This window comes from Cervus elaphus, chromosome 15 (assembly GCF_910594005.1).
Source record: "Cervus elaphus chromosome 15, mCerEla1.1, whole genome shotgun sequence".
Lineage (NCBI taxonomy): Eukaryota > Metazoa > Chordata > Mammalia > Artiodactyla > Cervidae > Cervus > Cervus elaphus.
The window spans coordinates 49026121-49046070 of record NC_057829.1 but is presented as its reverse complement, the minus strand read 5'-3'; the positions used below and the strand labels follow the sequence as shown (position 1 = coordinate 49046070).

Below are 19950 nucleotides of genomic sequence, written 5' to 3'. Positions count from 1 at the left end.
TGGCTTTGTAGTAGAGTCTGAAGTCAGGCAGGTTGATTCCTCCAGTTCCATTCTTCTTTCTCAAGATTACTTTGGCTATTCGAGGTTTTTTGTATTTCCATACAAATTGTGAAATTCTTTGGTCTAGTTCTGTGAAAAATACCGTTGGTAGCTTGATAGGGATTGCATTGAATCTATAGATTGCTTTGGGTAGAATAGCCATTTTGACAATATTGATTCTTCCAATCCATGAACACGGTATGTTTCTCCATCTGTTTGTGTCCTCTTTGATTTCTTTCATCAGTGTTTTATAGTTTTCTATGTATAGGTCTTTTGTTTCTTTAGGTAGATATACTCCTAAGTATGCCAGAAAGATAAAGAACATTACAGCATACTAACACATATATATGGAATTTAGAAAGATGGTAACGATAACCCTATATGCAAAACAGAAAAAGAGACACAGATGTACAGAACAGACTTTTGAACTCTGTGGGAGAAGGTGAGGGTGGGATGTTTCAAAAGAACAGCATGTATACTATCTATGGTGAAACAGATCACCAGCCCAGGTGGGATGCATGAGACAAGTGCTCAGGCCTGGTACACTGGGAAGACCCAGAGGAATCGGGTGGAGAGGGAGATGGGAGGGGGGATCGGGATGGGGAATAAGTGTAAATCTATGGCTGATTCATATCAATGTATGACAAAACCCACTGAAATGTTGTGAAGTAATTAGCCTCCAACTAATAAAAAAATTAAAAAAAAAAAATCACCTAATCCCATAAGATAACCTTATTTATATCTACAAAGCCTGTAGTTACAGGTTAAACATTGTATTTAAAAGCTAAGTTTTACTTGGCAAATTTCTGGGCATGAGTCCCATTTTCAGTAATTAAAACCAAAGTAAAACTAAAGCCAAAACAGAAGTATAAAAAATAGTATTTAGTTACTTTGAAGAGCAAACCATTAAGAGATGCAAGCTACCTAATTTTCATTATCAAAAGAAGCAAACATTGATAACCTCCTAGCTCCCTGAACCAGAGGACTGAGAATGCAGAATAACGATTTTCCCTGCTGGTTGGTGGCAAGCAAGGTAAAATTCCATGATCTCTAGTATGCATGCTTGCTAAGTTACTTCAGTTGTGTCTGACTCTGCAACACTATGGACTGTAGTGTGCCAGGCTCCTCTGTTGGTGGGATTCTCCAGGTAAGAATATTGCAGTAGGTTGCCATGACCTCCTCCAGGGGATCTTCCTGACCCAGGAATTGAACCTGTATCTCTTACGTCTCCTCATTGGCAAGTGGACTCTTTACCACTAGCACCACCTGAGAAGCCCTTGGATCAAAGATTATATTAATATTGCCAACTAATTAATAGTTAAAAATAAGTGCATACTGTTGCTTCTTGGCCTTTCTTATGCAATTATATTGCTTTAAAACCTAAGAAATTACTTTTATTTAGACTTCACTACTCTAAAAATTACAGAATTGAAATATAGAATACCGTATTACATAAAAAGAGCCTATTTATAACAATTATTAAAAATATTTGAGAACTTACAAAACCACGAAATATGTTATCAGATAAAACACAAAGTGTTGTTCTGTACATTATATGACTGATTTGTTTGTAGTGTCACAAATATAGTAAAGGAGTGCATTCCTGTTTGGAAATAAATCCATTTCCTATTTGACAAAAAAGAAAAAAGATATCTTTACCAGGAAGACTGTGAATAACACACTCCCAGAGGAGTTTATAATATGACAACAAAATCATATTGACACATTTTCCATCTAGAAAATATTTTTAAAGTGAGGTATATTTTATCTTCATTTGATGTGAGAATTTGCCCACTGTGTTTATAATTTATCGCAATGAAAACACAAATTCTTGGAGCTTCTGTATAACTTTCAGTAATAAAAAATCTTTCCCTTTGCTTAGATTTTGAGATATAAACTGACACTAGAATGACTAAAGCAATTTTGAATGATTTAAAGAAAAAAACCCAGTTGCTCTTGGGAAGATAACAGATTCAGAAAACTCCCACTAAGCACAAATATATCACACTATTTGGCTGATAGCTGAACATGAGAATCATCTTGGCCATAAATAGCAAGGCCAGGCAGAGACAAAATTATGATCATCATTGTGTAGTAACATTTTTCTGGAGTGCTTCTAACTCATGCTGTATTCCCCTTATTCTGCCCTGCATTCCGCTTCCCCATTTAGTGAAAGTCTAGGCTGCATTCTGATTTCATTCCCACAGACTATTCTCTCCACTAGGAGAAACCTCTCCTAAGGTGTTTCTGTGAAGCGGTTGACTGGAATAGACCATCTGGAATATTTGAATTTTTAAAAGTCATCAATATCAAAACATCTATCTCTATGTGGGTTATTTCTCAGAATCTAGAAAGTAATGAGTGAGAGTTTCTTATATGTACTAGTCCATTATTAAGGGGAAAAAAAAAAGACAAAAAAAAAACTAGTGAGAAAAATTGTTTAGCTTTCAAGTTTTTAGATATACCTTTTTAGTTTCATTTTCTACACAGCAACTGACAACTATGAGGAAAGGTTACTTGTGGATTACCATGTAGGAGGGTTAAGGTAGTTTCTGTGTGTGAAGGGCTGTGTCGTGGGGAGATATGGAAAGGACTGCTCAGAAAGCGGCTTTCATGTGAACATTTTTACAATATTTAGACTTGCTGTTGTACTCGGTGACCTTTGCAGACAAGAGGGCCTTGCCAAATTCAAGGGACTGTGACGAGAATGGATAAATTGCTTTTCTTTTTCCAAGCAGTTGCAGGTCACCTTCTGAAGAAAGAAAAAGGCCAAGTGAAATATAACCTCTGTGTGCCTTTTGTCAGCTTGAACATTTGGACAGCCACTATCTTCAAAAGCAATATTCTGTTTCTGTTCTAACCTACCCAGCTGAATGAATAACAACGTGACAAAGAGAACATCATATACTCTTTCCTTGTGGTGATTTTCATAATTGATATAATAGTTAATTGATTTAGTTTAGTACTTAGAACTTTTAAAAATGTGAACAACCAGTAGTAAATAAAAGGATACTGTGTTCTTTATTAGGAAGCAAAAATAGTGTGTTATGTGATAATCTACTAGATTGAAAAAAGTAGAACATAAAATTTAAAGATCAATATCTGGCAAATGTATCAAATATGTCAGTGGATTTCTGAAAGTGTATTATTCCTAGAGACATCCATGGAGGGGTTGCTATTTCATTACTGATAAGAACTAATACTTGAAATTTCTTTGGGGTAAGTTTCCTAAAATGTATATAGGACTTTCACTCTTTTTTTTTTTTTTTTTTAGAGGACTTTCACTCTTAATGGCCTTAAACTTCCTTACATTACAGATTTTGCTATTGGGCAGAGAAAGCGAGCTTACTTTTCACTTAACTGTTAAACTAAGATGTAGGCTATGTGTGTATTTTATTCATTCAACAGGAATCTGTAAAAACAGGGAGTGGCATGTATAGCTAGAATATTTCCAGAATTATGAAAGTATGTCATTTATAGAATTTGTCTTTTTTCCTTATGGCTGGACATCAGCTCTGATTTTTTTTTTTTCTTTTCATAATCCTGGCTCATTGAAAGTCCCTATTCAATCTTTCCCAAAGATAGCATCTAAGGCTTTCTTCTCTCCTCTTAATTTCTATCTCTCTTTTGATAAACTGACAATACATACACCATAGCAGAAAGATAGCGACTTATATTTCACAATCTCTGTAACAGATTTAATGAATTTTGGTAGGTCTCTCATGTTCATGGGAGTATCATCCTTTTGATTTTGAGAAGCGATGACTAATGATCTGTGACTTCATACTCTGTCTGCCTCTAATACCTGATCTTTAAAAACAACAAAGTTTTTCTGTTGGAAATTCATGTAGTAGGCAATGTTTCAATTGGCTTGAAGGCAATATGGAGCAACCTGATCTAATTTTTACTTTAGCAGTACCTATTGGCAATATGGGGAGATAGGCAAGATGCATGAAAAAGAGACTAAAACATTAGAGATCACTTGTGTGAGACTATGGGCCATGAGGATGAAATGCAGAGAACTGCAGGGGGCATGGAAAGTTGGGGAGACGTTTAAGAGAAATTTTGGATAGGACTTGAAAAGTGACTGGATAGGTCCATGTGGGATCTGGTGTCTCAGAAGTACTGTGAACTCCTAGCTTGGGTGACGGGTTGCTTGTCATATTATTAATTGAAAGAGAGAAGATGAGGTTTCAAAAGGACAGGCAGTTTACCACATTCTTAATTTGATTCAACTACAAAACACTCGGGGCAGTTATCCAGCCAGTAATTGGACAAATGGATGTAGAAATCAGAAGGGAAATACGTCTAAAAGCATAATTTTCATACTTGTGACTTCCTTGAGGCAGTGCTTTCATACATTTCTATCTCCTCAATGCCAAGCAAAATATCAGGCCCCTAATGAGCACTCAAAAGGATTTAGCAAACTGAAAAACTAGCAAATGTCATATGGCTTAAAGACAGTGAATCCTAACTTCCCATTGAACTCCTGTGAAGTAAAGTATAATCGATATCATTATTCAAATAGAGGCCAAATATTTTCTAGAGTTGTATTATTAGACATTCATGAGCAGGATCAAGAGTTCTAGTGGCTGTTCTTTTAGACCTAGTCATCTCTTGCATGCTATTTCCCTTGACTCTCAAATTACTAAAGCAATGTAACTCACCAGGAGAACTAGCACATTAATTCTACTACTTAAGCTTATCAGTTTCAATTCTGTGGCTCATTTTCTGTGTTATATATATATATGTATATATATATATATATATTTATGTATGTATCTGTGTAATATATATATATGTATAATATTTTTAGAAGGAGGATTGTTTGTTTATTTAAGTACAGTTATAAATATCTTTTAAGTGTTAGTCACTCAGTCATGTCTGACTCAGCAAACCCATGGAGTGTAGCCTGCCAGGCTCCTCTGTGCATGGGATTCTCCAGGCAAGAATACTGGAGTGGGTAGCCATGCCCTTTTCCAGAGGATCTTCCCAACCCAGGAACCAAACCCAAGTATCCCACATTTCAAGCAGATTCTTTACGATCTGAGCCACCAAACTGTCTTAATACAGATATAGCTCCCCGCCCCCCACCCCCCAGGATTTAATTTATTGGAGAAGTTCATTGCATTTCTATTCTGGACAGAGACAGGATAAAATCTGTCAAATACATACACTTTCAAATGTATGTATTTAAATGCAGTGAAGATGCAGTACCCATATCCAGCAGCCTTAAATTATTTATGTACCAGGGAGAAAACCATTATAAGAAATATTTATTGAGCACTTTCTATATGCTGTACATGGATAGGGGTATGCCTTGGGCTACAATGTTGAGGAAATATATTATTTAATACCCTCTCCCTCCTATAAAGTTTTGCCCTCCTCCTATAAAGTTCAAGAGAAAATAAACAGGCAAATCTTGTATAGACTGATCAAAGCTACCACATGGAGGGATTTCCAATCAGAGGCCATGCCTTTCTAGAGGGACTGACTGTCTTTTTAGCATCTGAAGCATCAATGAGTTATTAATGAGTTATCAATGTGAATTAGACTGTTGATTTTTAAAGAGAGAGAGAAATGACTTAGGAAGAACAGCAAATTCCTGGAAGTTAGAAAGAACATGAGGAATTTAGGACAGTGCAAGTAGCTTAGTATGGTTGGCACAGAAAATATACATGGTGACTGATGAGAGCTTAGTGTTAACCGTGCCCATTATGCGGAGAGAGAGGAAGTTAAAGGTCAGCCTGCTATGCAGTATAAGCTGGTCAATGAACAACAATATGAAAATCAGAAGGGCCATGATACAATGATATTTGTGGTAGCATCATGACCCTTGTTATTAGATGTTAATTAAAAAGATTTAATTCAAATTATGTTTGAAAAACTGAGAGACAGTGAATTATTAATAATTTATTCATTTGATCCGCAGATGCCCAGAGTATAAATATATGAAGTATAAAAATATAAATATATTTAATATTTTTTAAAAAACACTGCATTTATAAAGTGAAACTGAATGCTCTGGATTTTGCTAAGACACTCCATGCAAGAATTAATTCATTTTCATCTAGAATCTAAAATGTGTTTTCATGTTTCTATTGCATAGTTGTTTTTTTTGTTGTATAACAATGGTGATCACATAACCTTTCATCCAAACTGGGACACTTCTGAAGATGAAAGAAGTGTTACGAATAATTATACAAGAACAATAGGCATAAATATGAACTGTCCTGGGAAAATCCAGGACTGGCTATGATTCTTGTTTGAAATGTGTATTTTATTTTAAAGCATATGTAAATTATTGGAGTTATGTAAACTTTGAAATAGGATGTTCATTTTGGAAAGAAGCATCTTTGTCTCTTTGAATTAGATGTGTTTTAATCTTTTAATATTTTATAGTTGGTGAAATACTCCATCTTTTCTTCCTAGTTTCACCTATCACTGTTATTTACCACTATACTGAATAAGTCATTGGCAGAAATAGATAAAATGAAGATGACAAATCTCTTATTTGTGACATTTACTGGCTGTTAAATGTGCATACAGCTTTTTAAAGTAGAATTCTTCTTAAAAATCTAGAAGAGGAGATTTCATTTTATTTTTCTTTAGCCTCAAAAACAGAAATTGGGATCAAGTCCAATAAAAATATTTATGACCAATGAAAAATGAAGCATTATTAAAATAAGAAAAAGGGAAGAAATTGAAAGACTTACTACAGAGAACTACCAAATTGTAGCATTTCAATGGATCTTTATACAAAGACACAATACTCAGCTATTATTCAAGCAGGTGGCATATTATTATTCTTACAGATTGATACCTTTGCTTATTATCCCCTTGGTTGCACACAGAACAATAATTTGAATCTAATAATGTCTGTAGAAATTTCCATTAATAATATAAAATGTTATTAAAACATAAAAAAATTATCTGTGGTCTGTTCCAATTGATTTTGTTTCTATAATTGATGGACTGAATTTCACTATACCTGGGTACACCAGGACAACTGACTTTGATAATAAAGAAAAATAATTGATTTCAGGTTTCAAGTGAGGCAGTTTGGAAACAGTGCTTTGTCAAATTTCTTAACTCCCACAGAGTACAGCTCCACAGGGCTCCAGGTAGATCCAGAGGAGACAAGGGAAACACATTTTGTAGTTTTACATAGTCCAGTGATAATTAAAATAAAATTGTGCAAGGTGAATCTCATGCATGACTATTTCACACAAATGGTAAAAGAAGTCTTTCTTTGTTGAATGACTCCCAAACTCCTACTGAATGAAATCTAAGGAAATTGCAGTTGAACATAAGGTTCTCTCCATGGTCTTGCTCTATACCTCATTCCCTGTTAACTGCTTGTAGCCTGGTATGTCATGCCTCCAAGATTTCACTTCTGTTCTTCCTTATGTTCAAACACATTTCCCGGTTTTATTCATTAGCCAAATCTGTCCAATACAGCAAAACTTAGCTTGGGGTAATCTCCAGAAAATCTTCCCTGAGTCCCCAGATTAATTTAAATGTCCTTAATCTGTGCTTTGTTAGTGAGTTTTACATTTCCTTCCTGTTGGCAGTTGATGTATTATATTTGATTTATCAGCTTATATGATTTCTCCCCCTTCTAGATACACGTTCTTCACGGACAAAGAAACACTAAACAAATACAGAATCTGGAGTGTATAATATAATTGGGCCAACAAAATATGTCCTAATTTGAGCTAAAATCAAATGTATCTCTGTATTACTGTTTGCAGTTGCACTCACAGATAATTAAACCCAGACAACCATTTCTAAGCAGCTGCATTTTAGTGAAGTAAAATAAGTATGGCTTTAGCTTAGATAAGCTTAAATTTGAATTTCAATCCTGCTGCTTATTATTGATGTAATTCTGATTCAGTCACTTGCCATTTGACCTTTAGTTTTCATATTTGTACCAATTAGCAAAATACTAAGGTTGTGACTACAAATCAATGAAAAATATACATAAAACATCTATGACACACAAGCTCAGTAAGCTTCCTTACCTTACTTTCTTTTAACACTTTAAAAACATTTTTAATGTCACAGGGCTGCATATCTATTTTTTGTATGTGTAGCCATGAAAAAGTCAGACAACACATACTAGATTTACTGTGTGTCCTTGCTTATATTTGTTCTTTTACTTAGAATGCTCTTCTCCCAGCCCCTATCACTACTTGGTAAATTCATATTCTTCCTTTGTTAGGCAGCTCAAATATTACCTTCTCAGCAAAGTCTTTAAAAATTAACTAACACATCATGTGGGTTTCCACAGTACCTTTTTAAAGATTTTATTACAATATAGTAGATATTAAACCAAAACTGTAAACCAAACAGATTCCCTTAGCTTTGAAAATTTTTGTGGTCTAGGATCCTCATTCAAATTAAAGAAATAATGAGATATATATTAAAATAATTTCTGGACAAACGAGATAAAGCATAACACATTGTCGTTCAGTTGTGTCCAACTCTTTACCACCACACAGACTGTACTGTACCAAGCTCCTCTGTCCATGGAATTCTCCAGGCAAGACTACTGCAGTGGGTCGCCATTCCCTTCTCTAGGGGATCTTCCCAACCCAGGGATTGAACCCAGGTCTCTTGCATTGCAGCCTGATTCTTTACCATCTGAGTTGCCAGGGAAGCCCCCATTAAAATAAAATAATATGTATATATAAATCCAGGTACTTTTAATATATATTCATTGGTTAAGCTTTTGTGGTCAAAAGCTAAATCCACTTGGCGAAACAAACAGACAAAAACCAAAAACCAAAACCTAAACTAAATATTAGAAGATGTGATAAGTTATAGTATGTAAATCATATACCTTTGATCAGGGTATTTATTACATATAAAAATATTCAGTGTTTGAATAGCAGTTTAATATATAAAGTTATGTTAAAGAAAAGCACCACCATGTATTTATTCTATCTGTTGCTCTTCACCATTTTAAAGAAAAATTGGCTAATTGCAGTTCAAATTAATTTTCATTTTTATAGTATAAAAGCCTCTACAGTTGTCTCTACAGAATTTGTTAAAAAACACAAGAACATTAGAACATTAGTTATATTTATAAACACAAAACATTAAGCAATTAGTTAAATTTACCTTAATAACCAAATCAAACTTCTGGTGAAAGTCTCTATTTACTGCTTCCAGGAGATTAAGCTCTGCAGTCCTAGGATGCATATGAAAAAATCTTGGGTAATCCTCAGGAGTCCCTGAAAGACATTGACATTTCAGCACATAATTGAGAACAATAAGTAATATGTGTATCTGCTTTATCTATTTCTTTTCATTAACTGAGGAACAAATTCACAAAACCATTAGTAAATTAAGTTTCAAAATTATGCAGTCTAGGGAAAGCAGATGAAAATGTGATTTATCTCTAATTACTTTATGAATAAGAGGATGGCATTACTTCTTGTTTGGATGATTTTCCAAATATCTTTTATTAAGTGAAATCTTTAATTAATTTGAAGCTTCATTACATAAAAGAGATATTAAGTTCATTGATAATAAATTTTAAATTATAAAATTGTAATTTAATGGTACATACATCTTAATTATAACCTGCATGGTCTTTCAACATATAGCAAAAGATGACTAGTAATTTGTACCAAATATCAAGTTGCTTAAATATTAAAATGAGAATATTCTGTTACAGCAGGACAAACATTTTTCTTAAAATAAGTATTCATCTAATTATATCAATCACTTTAAATAAAAACATTAAAATGTTAAATAAAATATTTTGATTTACTTTAGTGACTAGAGAGGATATTTCTAAAATTCAGCCATTCTAGTGAACTGAATTTTTCTTAAATTGTATCATCTTTCTTTGTATAGTACAACATTCTTTTTCTCAAAATGAAGACAAAGTGGAAGTCAAATCATATAACTGGAATGTATGCATTTGGCTTAATGATAATAATAAGAATAAAATATAACATGACTGCCAATTATTGAATCCAACATTGTGCTAAGTGATTTATTTGTGTTTGTTAGTTGCTCAGTCATGTCCAACTCTTTGCAGCCCCATGGACCGTAGCCCAGCATGTCCCTCTGTACATGGAATTTCCCAGGCAAGAACACTGGAGTGGGTAGCCATTCCCTTCTCCAAGGGATCTTCCCAAGCCAGGGATCAAACCTGGGTCTCCTACATTGCAAGCTGATTCTTTACCATCTAACCCACCAGGGAAGCCCTTAAATGTTTTATATAAGTAATCATCAATACCACTGTAAATTGTTCTCATTGTACCTAGGAAGACTTAGGAGATTTGCAATATTAAGTAATCTGTCCAAGGTCAAAGAGACAATGTCAGACAGAGCTTGTATTCAAATCCAGGTTTAAAGATGTAAATTATATTCAAAAATGTGTCAATTGCTATAGTCCTCTGCTTCAACAAGAAAGAAAATTTTCCTGGGCTTATGTAAGGGGAGAAAAATGATGCCAGTTAAATAAGCTTAAAAATTCAGAAATAGTCAAAATTGCACATGAAAATTAAGTATATGATAAAGGAATCATCTGCAAAATTAGGGGAAAATAGATTTTTGGTTAGGAGCATTTACCTAATAGGAGAGTCATACAGAAAATGATAAAAATTTATCTATTTTTCATACAGTATACTAAAGTAAACCACAAATGGAGAAGGTACTTATGTACAATAAGCAATAAAGCAACAGAAGTGCTAGTAATAGATGAAAATGTGGATGGATTCTATTCTAATGTGAGAGTGGGCATATCTTTTCTATCTGTGGCTCATAATAAAGTATGAGTAAGGGAAAACAGCTATAAATTTAATGGCTTTACAAAACTGCACGGCAAGACGCAATAAACAAAGTAATGAAATTATATTATAATTATCTTTAAATTTAACACTTCGGACTTTTCACATGCTGCATTATCCAAATCATTTTTATCCCATTTTATACTTGAAAACTATAGTCTTTCTGCTAAAATAGCTCTTTCTAAGCAATTTCATAGATATCTTTAGTTCTCTCCTCCCATAAGATCACATGATATGAGGTTCATACATTGTAGTATTTAAAACCATGGTTTTTTTTTTTTTAAACCATGTATTTTAATGTATCTTTTGACATTTCTATCCATAGACTGTATTCCTGCCCAACCTAGACCATTTCTCCTTCATGTTCATATCTACATCATCTAGTATCGTAATTGCCATACTATCAAGTCCTCAGTTAATGAAATTTAAAAAAAAAATGTCTATTTTCTTTTATGCATGTCAACCTGAAAGTGAAAGAAAGTGTTAGTCACTCAGTTGTGTCCAACTCTTTGTGACCCCATGGACTGTAGCCCACCAGGCTCCTCTGTCCATGGATTCTCCAGGCAAGAATTTTGGAGTGGGCTGCCATTTCCTTCTCCAGGGGTTCTTCCCCACCTGGGATTGAACTTGGGTCTCCTGCATTACAGGTAAAGTTGGCTCTTTACCAACTGAGCCACCATGTCAACCCCCTAGGGACTTAAAACAGACTTATGCTCGTGTTCATAAGCACTTTTTAAAAAACTTAATAGTCTAACTCTACAACTTACTTATAATACACCAAAGCCTTGAAACAGAATTACTTGAATTTTCTCTATGGACAGCATTTCTAAGTAGGCTATAACATTATATTTTGAAATCTGTGTGGCATCTCTAGGTGATTATAATATGCATCTGTGGAGTGGGAAGGGGTTGATGATAAAGTTAAATTCCATTCAATAGTTACTTTGAAGCATACTTCAAAAGTGTCTCTTCTTCATTAAGAGATGTATTGTTTGTTTTAGATGTGTGTATCTCTCTGAATACTATAAATCATGCAAAACAGCTACACCCATATTTTAGCAAAAGCAGTTTAAGAAAAGTGACATAATGAGATTCTTATCAGTTTTGCTTTTGGTATGACCAACAAATATGCACAAGAATGGATTAAAATGACTTCTCTGAAATTCTTCAAGGAAAATTTAGCCAAAGGGTATAATTGTGTTATGTTTCCTCGGGGTAATCATAATCTTTCTTCTTCTTGGCTCCAATAGCCCTTATTTAATTATCACATACTTTTTAGAATTATTTAATGGAATCACTATTTTTAGAATTATGTAACAATAATGGTACTCAACCAATGATAAAATACTAGTAGATCAAATAGTGTAAGCTTCTAAATTGATTTTTTAAATTTTTTCTTAGAGAATTGTTTATGAGCTGATACAGAGAAAACTACCAACAGCATAATACATACTATTTTGAAGTTGTTTTGCCCCCTAATCAAAGTGTTTCTACTTATTGTTCACATTTCACTGAGACTAATTCTAAGGGAAAAATATTTTTAAATGGTTATTTTTACAATTTATTTATATATAAAAATAATTTCAATAAAATTTCTAAAAATAAAATCTTTGTTATTAAACTTTAAAAAAAATTGAAACTTTTTTTTTCCTACACAATTTTAAAGCTATAGTTGAGAATGTAAAATGTTAGAAGATACAAACCAACAAGGATGGAATAGAGGATGCCTGGCCTGTCTGATGGTGGCTGGATATTCCGGTCCTGATCAATGGCTTGGATGGGTGGCGTAACAATGATGGGGTTCAGTTCTTCCTGGAAAAAAAAAAATCAGAGAGTTTAGCTCAGTTTTATTCCCTAAGAGAGAATTGACACTCAGATATTGTTGTCTAGACAGCTAGATAACACCTGAATGAGTAAAGTTAAATTTCAAAATGTGTAATTTAACACCATAAATTAGTTAATTTTTTAATCTGAAAGGGGAGCAAGATGTCTTCAAAGTCAAATGAAAAGACTTAGTAACTTTGTACATAGAGCTTTATATCACAAATTTTTCTTAAAAGGAGAGCAAGGAAGAAGTATATTAATAAATTTTGAATCTTTCCTAAATAATTTAATCAAACATATAAGGTTATCAGGTATAGTATTTGTTTTTGGCTTTAGACAAGATTTGTAAATATATTTATATTCTTTTCTCCTTAAATGATGACTTAAATTTTCACATAAGTTATATTAAAATAAATGTTTTAAAATTTTATGTTTTAAGTCAATAGAAATCAATTGTATGTTTCATATAGTTAAACTTAATATGTATCATGTATATATATATACATGTAACTTATATACATATTATATATAACTATACATATTATATTCTTATCTTTAAGAATATTCTGTTTAAAGATATAATGCATTTCTGATGTCCAGTGGCATCAAGTTTTGCTATCAGGACCAGGTAATAAATATGCTTAGGCTTTGCTGGCCATGCAGTCTCTGCTATAGCTACTCAAGTCTGCCATTGTAACAGAAAAGCAGCCAGTAGACATGACTGTGTTGCAATAATACTTTATTTACAAAAACAGATGGTGAATAGGATGTAGTTTGCTAACCCTGTGCTAGATTATAATAGGTATGCTGGGAGGACAAACATTTACTCTGCAGAGATAGGTTTGGGAAACACCATATTAAATAACATTTTAAAAATGTTAATTCATTCTACTACTTGTTTCAGAGATTTAAGTGTATTAGTTTGCCTAACAACTGTCTAAGAAAGGGGCATTATTTGTACATTTTCTAGAATTACTTATTAACATCTTCTTGAACTAACACCCTTAGAACATAGTTTAGAAAATACTGCTTTAAGTTTGTGGAACTCTCAGTCCAAATATATAAGTGGTAATTCTGAATGGAAATAGAGTGTGCCTCAGTATCTCATACACATTCTAAGGAATCACTGCAATGTTCTTATATATTATTTCTTCTCAACTAACATAACCTTGACATGTATCATGCACTCTTGTACAAAATCTGTAGTTTCTAATCTCGGCAGAAATGTATAGTTGTGGCATTCTAAGTGAAAAAAAAAAAGCAATGATATTAATTATTATGCACAAAACTTAATGTTATGTTATTAAGTTACATTAGGTTTATAGGCATTTTAATAATGGAAGGTAACCATTGACCAATAATTTAGAGCTCATATACTTCTTAGAGGCTCTGTCCAAATCATTTTCTCTGATGGGCTCTCAGTGGTCTAAATACTATCAATATTTTCCTAAAAATAAAGAGCTCTTTGTGGGGATAACTTGTGTGTATGTGTGCACATGCCCAGTCATGTTTGACTCTCTGTGACTGCATGGACTGTAGCCTACCAGGCTTCTCTGTCCCTGGGATTCTCCAGGCAAGAATATTGGAGTGGGTTGTCATTTTTTTCTCCAGGAAATCTTCCTGACCCAAGGATCAAATCCACCTCTCTTAAATCTCCTACATAGTCAGGTGGATTCTTTATCACTGTGCCTTCTGGGAAGCCAGGGATAACTTACATTCCATTCATTTTTTTAATGTGGATTTAGAACCATGAAAATGTTAAATCAATATCAAAATTACTACATTAAATCCATTTGACCACTGTTGTTCTCACCCAATGTGCTCTGTGTCATGCTGTGCTTAGTCGCTCAGTCGTGTCTGACTCTTTGCGACCCCATAAACTTCAACCTACCAAGCTCCTCTGTCCTTGGAGATTCTCCAGGAAAGAATACTGGAGTGGGTTGCCATTGCCCTGCTCCAGGGTATCTACCCAACCCAGTGATTGAATTCAAGTCTCCTGCATTGCAGGCAGATTCTTTACCAACTGAGCCACCAGGAAAGACCCACAATTTTTCTTTCACTCCCTACTTAGTAAAATCTTCAGACTTGAGATGCAGATAACAGACCCTGTTTAAAATTTAAATATCCTTCAACTCAGCATTTGAGTGATATATTCACATGAGTAACATACATATAATATTATACTGAAATAGCTTAAGTGTTTAAAATTAAATCAAGATATTATAAAAATCTCCAAGAATGATCTATAGACAGTTTTCCCTGGTATGGTAGCAAAAATAAAAACAAATATATTCAGAGACAACTTTGGAAAGGTAAACTGAGCTCATAGAATGACTAGTATCTCTGGCTTATTATCTTTAATTATAATTCTTAATGTTGACTGATTCTAACATTCACCCTTCTATGTATATGATACTGGACTCATCATTGCTTAGTTTTGTGGTCTGTATTTTAATTGAATAATTTTATAGCATTTAGAAAGAGAATAGTTATGTTAAAATTGTAAAAACTTCACCATCAACTATAAATATATTCTAGCACTGATAATTAACTGATTTGAAATTTTAACAAATTATATCCTTTAATACCTAAATAATTGAAATTATCATTTATTATTAAATTACTTTCATTAAATTTGATGTGCTCTTTGTACTTAGAAACTTCTCTTTTCAATACCTTTCATAAAAATCTACTTAAATATCCAACCGGAATTTAAATTTGTTATACTCTTCCCTTAACAAAAAAGTTAGACTACATGAAAGAAAATTCATTACACAAATACTAACATCAATGGCAAAGTCAATTTGTGGATATTGTTATTCTCATCTCTTATTATATTTAAGTACACCATTTTCTCAGAAGTTTTTGAAAATATTTAGCTAGTTTCCAGAACCTCTTGATGAAAGTGAAAGAGGAGAGTGAAAAAGTTGGCTTAAAGCTCAACATTCAGAAAACTAAGATCATGGCATCCTGTCCCATCACTTCATGGCAAATAGGTGGGGAAACAGTGGCAGACTTTATTTTTGGGGGCTCCTAAATCACTGCAGATGGTGACTGAAGCTATGAAATTGAAACATGCTTACTCCTTGGAAGAAAAGTTATGACCAACCTAGACAGTATATTAAAAAAGCAGAGACATTACTTTGCCAACAAAGGTCTGTCTAGTCAAGGCTATGGTTTTTCCAGTGGTCATGTATGGATGTGAGAGTTGGACTATGAAGAAAGCTGAGCACCGGAGAATTGATGCCTTTGAACTATGGTGTTGGAGAAGACTCTTGAGAGTCCCTTGGACAGCAAGGAGATCCAACCAGTCCATCCTAAAGGAAATGAGTCCTGAATATTCATTGGAAGGACTGATGTTGAAGCTGAAACTCCAATACTTTGGCCATCTGATGTGAAGAGCTGACTCATTGGAAAAGAGCCTGATATTGGGAAAGATTGAAGGTAGGAGGAGAAAGGGATGACAGAGGATGAGATAGTTGGATGGTATCACCGACTTGATGGACATGAGTTTGAGTAAACTCTGGGAGTTGGTGATGGACAGGGAGGCCTGCCATGCTGTCGTCCATGGGGTTGCAAAAAGTTGGACACGACTGAACGACTGAACTTAACTGAACTGAGCCAGATTCTTGTCTGTTTACTATATGTTAACTAACATAGACAGGACAAACAAATCTAAGGTGTCCACAATACTCTCATATAGATATATATATACTCGATGTCTTCCTTAAGATCCTAAACCACCGTTTCTGTTTTTCTTTAATTAGTTTTGCTCTTTTCAAATGTCAAAAATATCAAATTATTTGAAAAAGTGTCATATATTTTGAAATATTCTCCTCCTTGTGAATATTTTTAAAATGTATTAACAAGGTGGGAGGCATGGGCCAAGTCGATTACTTTCAACTTTTTATGTTATCACAGAAACAAATAATATTTAAAACTCTACAATCTGCTAATAACCACTGTTACTAGTTTGAGGTATTTTCTATCAGAATTATCTATATACCTAGCATCTATCTATCTGTCTATTTCCACAGTGATATTTCACCACTTTGCATATCTAAAGTTTGTTGATTATTTTTACCCCACGTTATACCACTGTTCTAAACCAATACATCTGCTTTTCAAAAACACAATTTGCAATGATGCAACCTCCACTAATGTTATAATTATGCTGTATAGTTGTACATCGAAGTTGCTTATATTACTTCGCATGCTAAGTCACTTCAGTCATGTCTAACTATGTGAAACCCTATGGACTGTAGCCTACCAGGCTTTTCTGTCCATGGGATTCTCCAGGCAAGAATATTGTAGTGGTTTGCCATGCTTTTCTCCAGGGGATATTCCTGAACCAGGCATCAAACCCACATCTTTTACGTCACCTGCGTTGACAAGCAGGTTTGTGACAAATCTCTAATTTGTCATAAATCTACTTCCCAGTCCTAAACACACACACACACACATACTACAAAAATGCTACACTTTTTTATAAAATTTGAGAATTGAGAACTACACTAATTTTTTTTCATTTTTCATTTCCTTTAAGAATTATTTTATATTCCTACATTCAGTTGCATATATATTTATAAATATTAAATTAAATTTTCATTGATTTATATTTATATTTTATTTTTTTATTTTAATACACATAAATAAATACTTATATCATGATTTACTTATTTTTAAAATCTTTATTTTTATTGACCAGTCAACTGACATATGTCCTTGAATATTTTTTTCAGTGAGAAAATGTGAATACTTGTATATATGAGAATGCTAATGGCCGAATGAAAAGTATTGACTGAACATTAGGGTCTCCTTTTCACAAACTTTCTCTGTTCACAAACTTGACTCTATTTTTATCCAGTTTTGTTTCTATGGATCAGAAATCTGAGCTCTATCTAGTGTTTGGTTCCTTTACGGTTTTTCTTTATTGGTCTTACTGAAATTTGCTTGTATCTTAAAATAAAATAGTAAATCAGAAATTTTCTGGGTACAGGCATATCTCATTCTATGGCACTTTGGCTCATGTACTTCACAGACAGTGCATCTTTTACAAATTGGAACTTTGAAGCAAACCCGTGTCAAACAAGTCTATCAGAACCATTTTTCCAAAATCATTTGTTCACTTTTTGTCTCTGTAACATATTTTGGTAATCCTCACAGTAATTCAGACATTTTCATTATCACTATGTTTGTTATAGTGATCCACAATCAATAATCTTTAATGTTACTATTGCAGCTGTTTTGGAACACCACGAACTGTGCCCATATAGTAGATGGTGCAACTTAATTAATAAATGGTATATGTGTTCTGATTGCTCCACAACTCTTTGTTCCCTGGTCTTTCTCACTCATCCTGGGCCTCCTAATTCTGTGATACACAACACTGTTGAACTTAGGCCATTTAATAACCCTACAATGGACTCTAAGTGTTCAAGTAGAAGGAAGAATGGCAGTTTCTCACTTCAGAACAAAAGATAGAAATGATTACACTTAGTGAAGGTGGAAAGCCAAGATAGGTTGGAAGCAAGGTTTCTTCGGCCAAACAGCTAGCCATGTCGTGAATGCAAAGGAAAAGTTCTTGAAGGAAACTCAAAATGTTAATTTTGTGAACACATGAATGATTAGAAAGCAAAACATTCTTATTGCTAATATGAGGAAAGTTTTAGTGGTCTGGATAGAAGATTAAACCAGCTACAACAAATGAAGAGTTGCTTCTTATGGATAAGCAAAGAAAGTGGTTTCTTAAGATGGAATCTATCCCTGGTGAAGATGGTATGAAAATTGTTGAAATGACAACAAAGGATTTAGAACATTCCATAAATTAGTTGAAAAGCAGCAACATAGTTTGGGAGGATTGGCTCCGATTCTGAAAGAAGTTCTGCCACGGTTAAAATACTCTCAAACCCCATTACTTGTGACAGAGAAATGGTTCCTGAAATTAGTTAGTTTTATTATTGCATTTCTACTTTCTACTCTATCAATAGCTTTATTTAACCTTTAATCTCATGATTTATATATTTTATTTTTTATTTTTATTTGAAATTCAAAGGTTTAAAATAGATAACATGTTTCTTTTAATATCTGTTCTTAATAACATTTTTTTTTCTTTTTATCTTGAATATAAAATATTCTTCTCCTTCAATGCTCTAGAATATTTCTTGGGATTCACATGTATCTCAACCAGTGTTTTCATTGCTTGGTGCCTTTATGACTGTGAAGTTCCCATATTTCTGTGGTGGGAACCTGAATTTCTATTTTTATGTCTGTGGGGTTTTTCACTCTTTATTTCAAAACAGCAGCAATCTTATAGTTGTTGTTGCACAAACCTGACTTAGGTTCTTTGTTTCCAGTGTTGGTGCCACTTCTTATCTCTTTTTATGTTTTTACAAATATTTCAGCATGGTCATGGGTAAAGATAAATCCAGTACCTAAAGCTACCTGCCATTTCAATCCAGACCTTCCCACTATAGGTTTATGAGCAGGAAAATAAGAAGATAAAAGAGGTGTTAGATAAAACTATGTTTTCACTTATGAATAAGATTAACACACCAAGAGAAAACCTCTTTTCTAACTTTTCCAAATAGAAATGTAATTGTTCTTTCCTCACTATGGTCCTGGCTATAGCTTTAACCTTCAGCAGTCTATTGCTCAGAAGTCTGACTTCATTGTACATTATAGAGCAGTGAAGTGCAGAGGAAAGCACGCTGCCATCACAGCTGGAAAGACCAAAGTCTGAAACTGTGCTCCAAAATGTAGTATGAATACTAATTCAGCCTTCTAGGTGTATAATAGCAACATTAATTTACATCAAATTGTATCAATTAATTTCACATCAATTTAATCTTAAGACCATTTCTTGGCTTAAAAATGTAACTTTTGCAGTCCTTTGCAGTGACTATCTCAGGTTAATACTAAATATTAATTTTTAAATGTCTTACTTATGCATAATTTTTTTTCTGGTAGTAGTAACATAAACAGAAGGATTATTATTATTTCTTTCACTGTTAGTGCCTTACTTTGTGTCTTATACATTGCAGATACTCAAATACCATTTACTCAATGAGAAAATTATGGCTATTAAATGAATTTTGTGAGTAAAATGATTATAGCAAAATAAATCTGATAGGAAATTTCAAAGAAAGAGACAAATTTTAGAAAACCAATACTGGTGATAAGTTTTATTGGGAGTTGGGCACAACAGAAAAAAATATTTAGAATTAGAAAAAAATAAGATTTAAAAAATAAATGGAATTAATTCAGTGTTTTTATATTA

At 33.4% G+C, this 19950-nt stretch overlaps 1 protein-coding gene across 1 annotated transcript in view; it reads right to left on the bottom strand.

Annotated features, from left to right (window-relative positions):
• PCDH15 (protocadherin related 15) overlaps nucleotides 1-19950 on the bottom strand; it is a 1264171-nt gene that overhangs the window by 342457 nt on the left and 901764 nt on the right. The window contains exons 11-12 of the mRNA XM_043926323.1: nucleotides 12551-12659; nucleotides 9166-9278 (exon numbers count right to left, since the gene is read on the bottom strand). Coding sequence (XP_043782258.1) covers nucleotides 9166-9278; nucleotides 12551-12659 — 222 coding nt within the window. The remainder of the gene's footprint in view (nucleotides 1-9165; nucleotides 9279-12550; nucleotides 12660-19950) is intronic.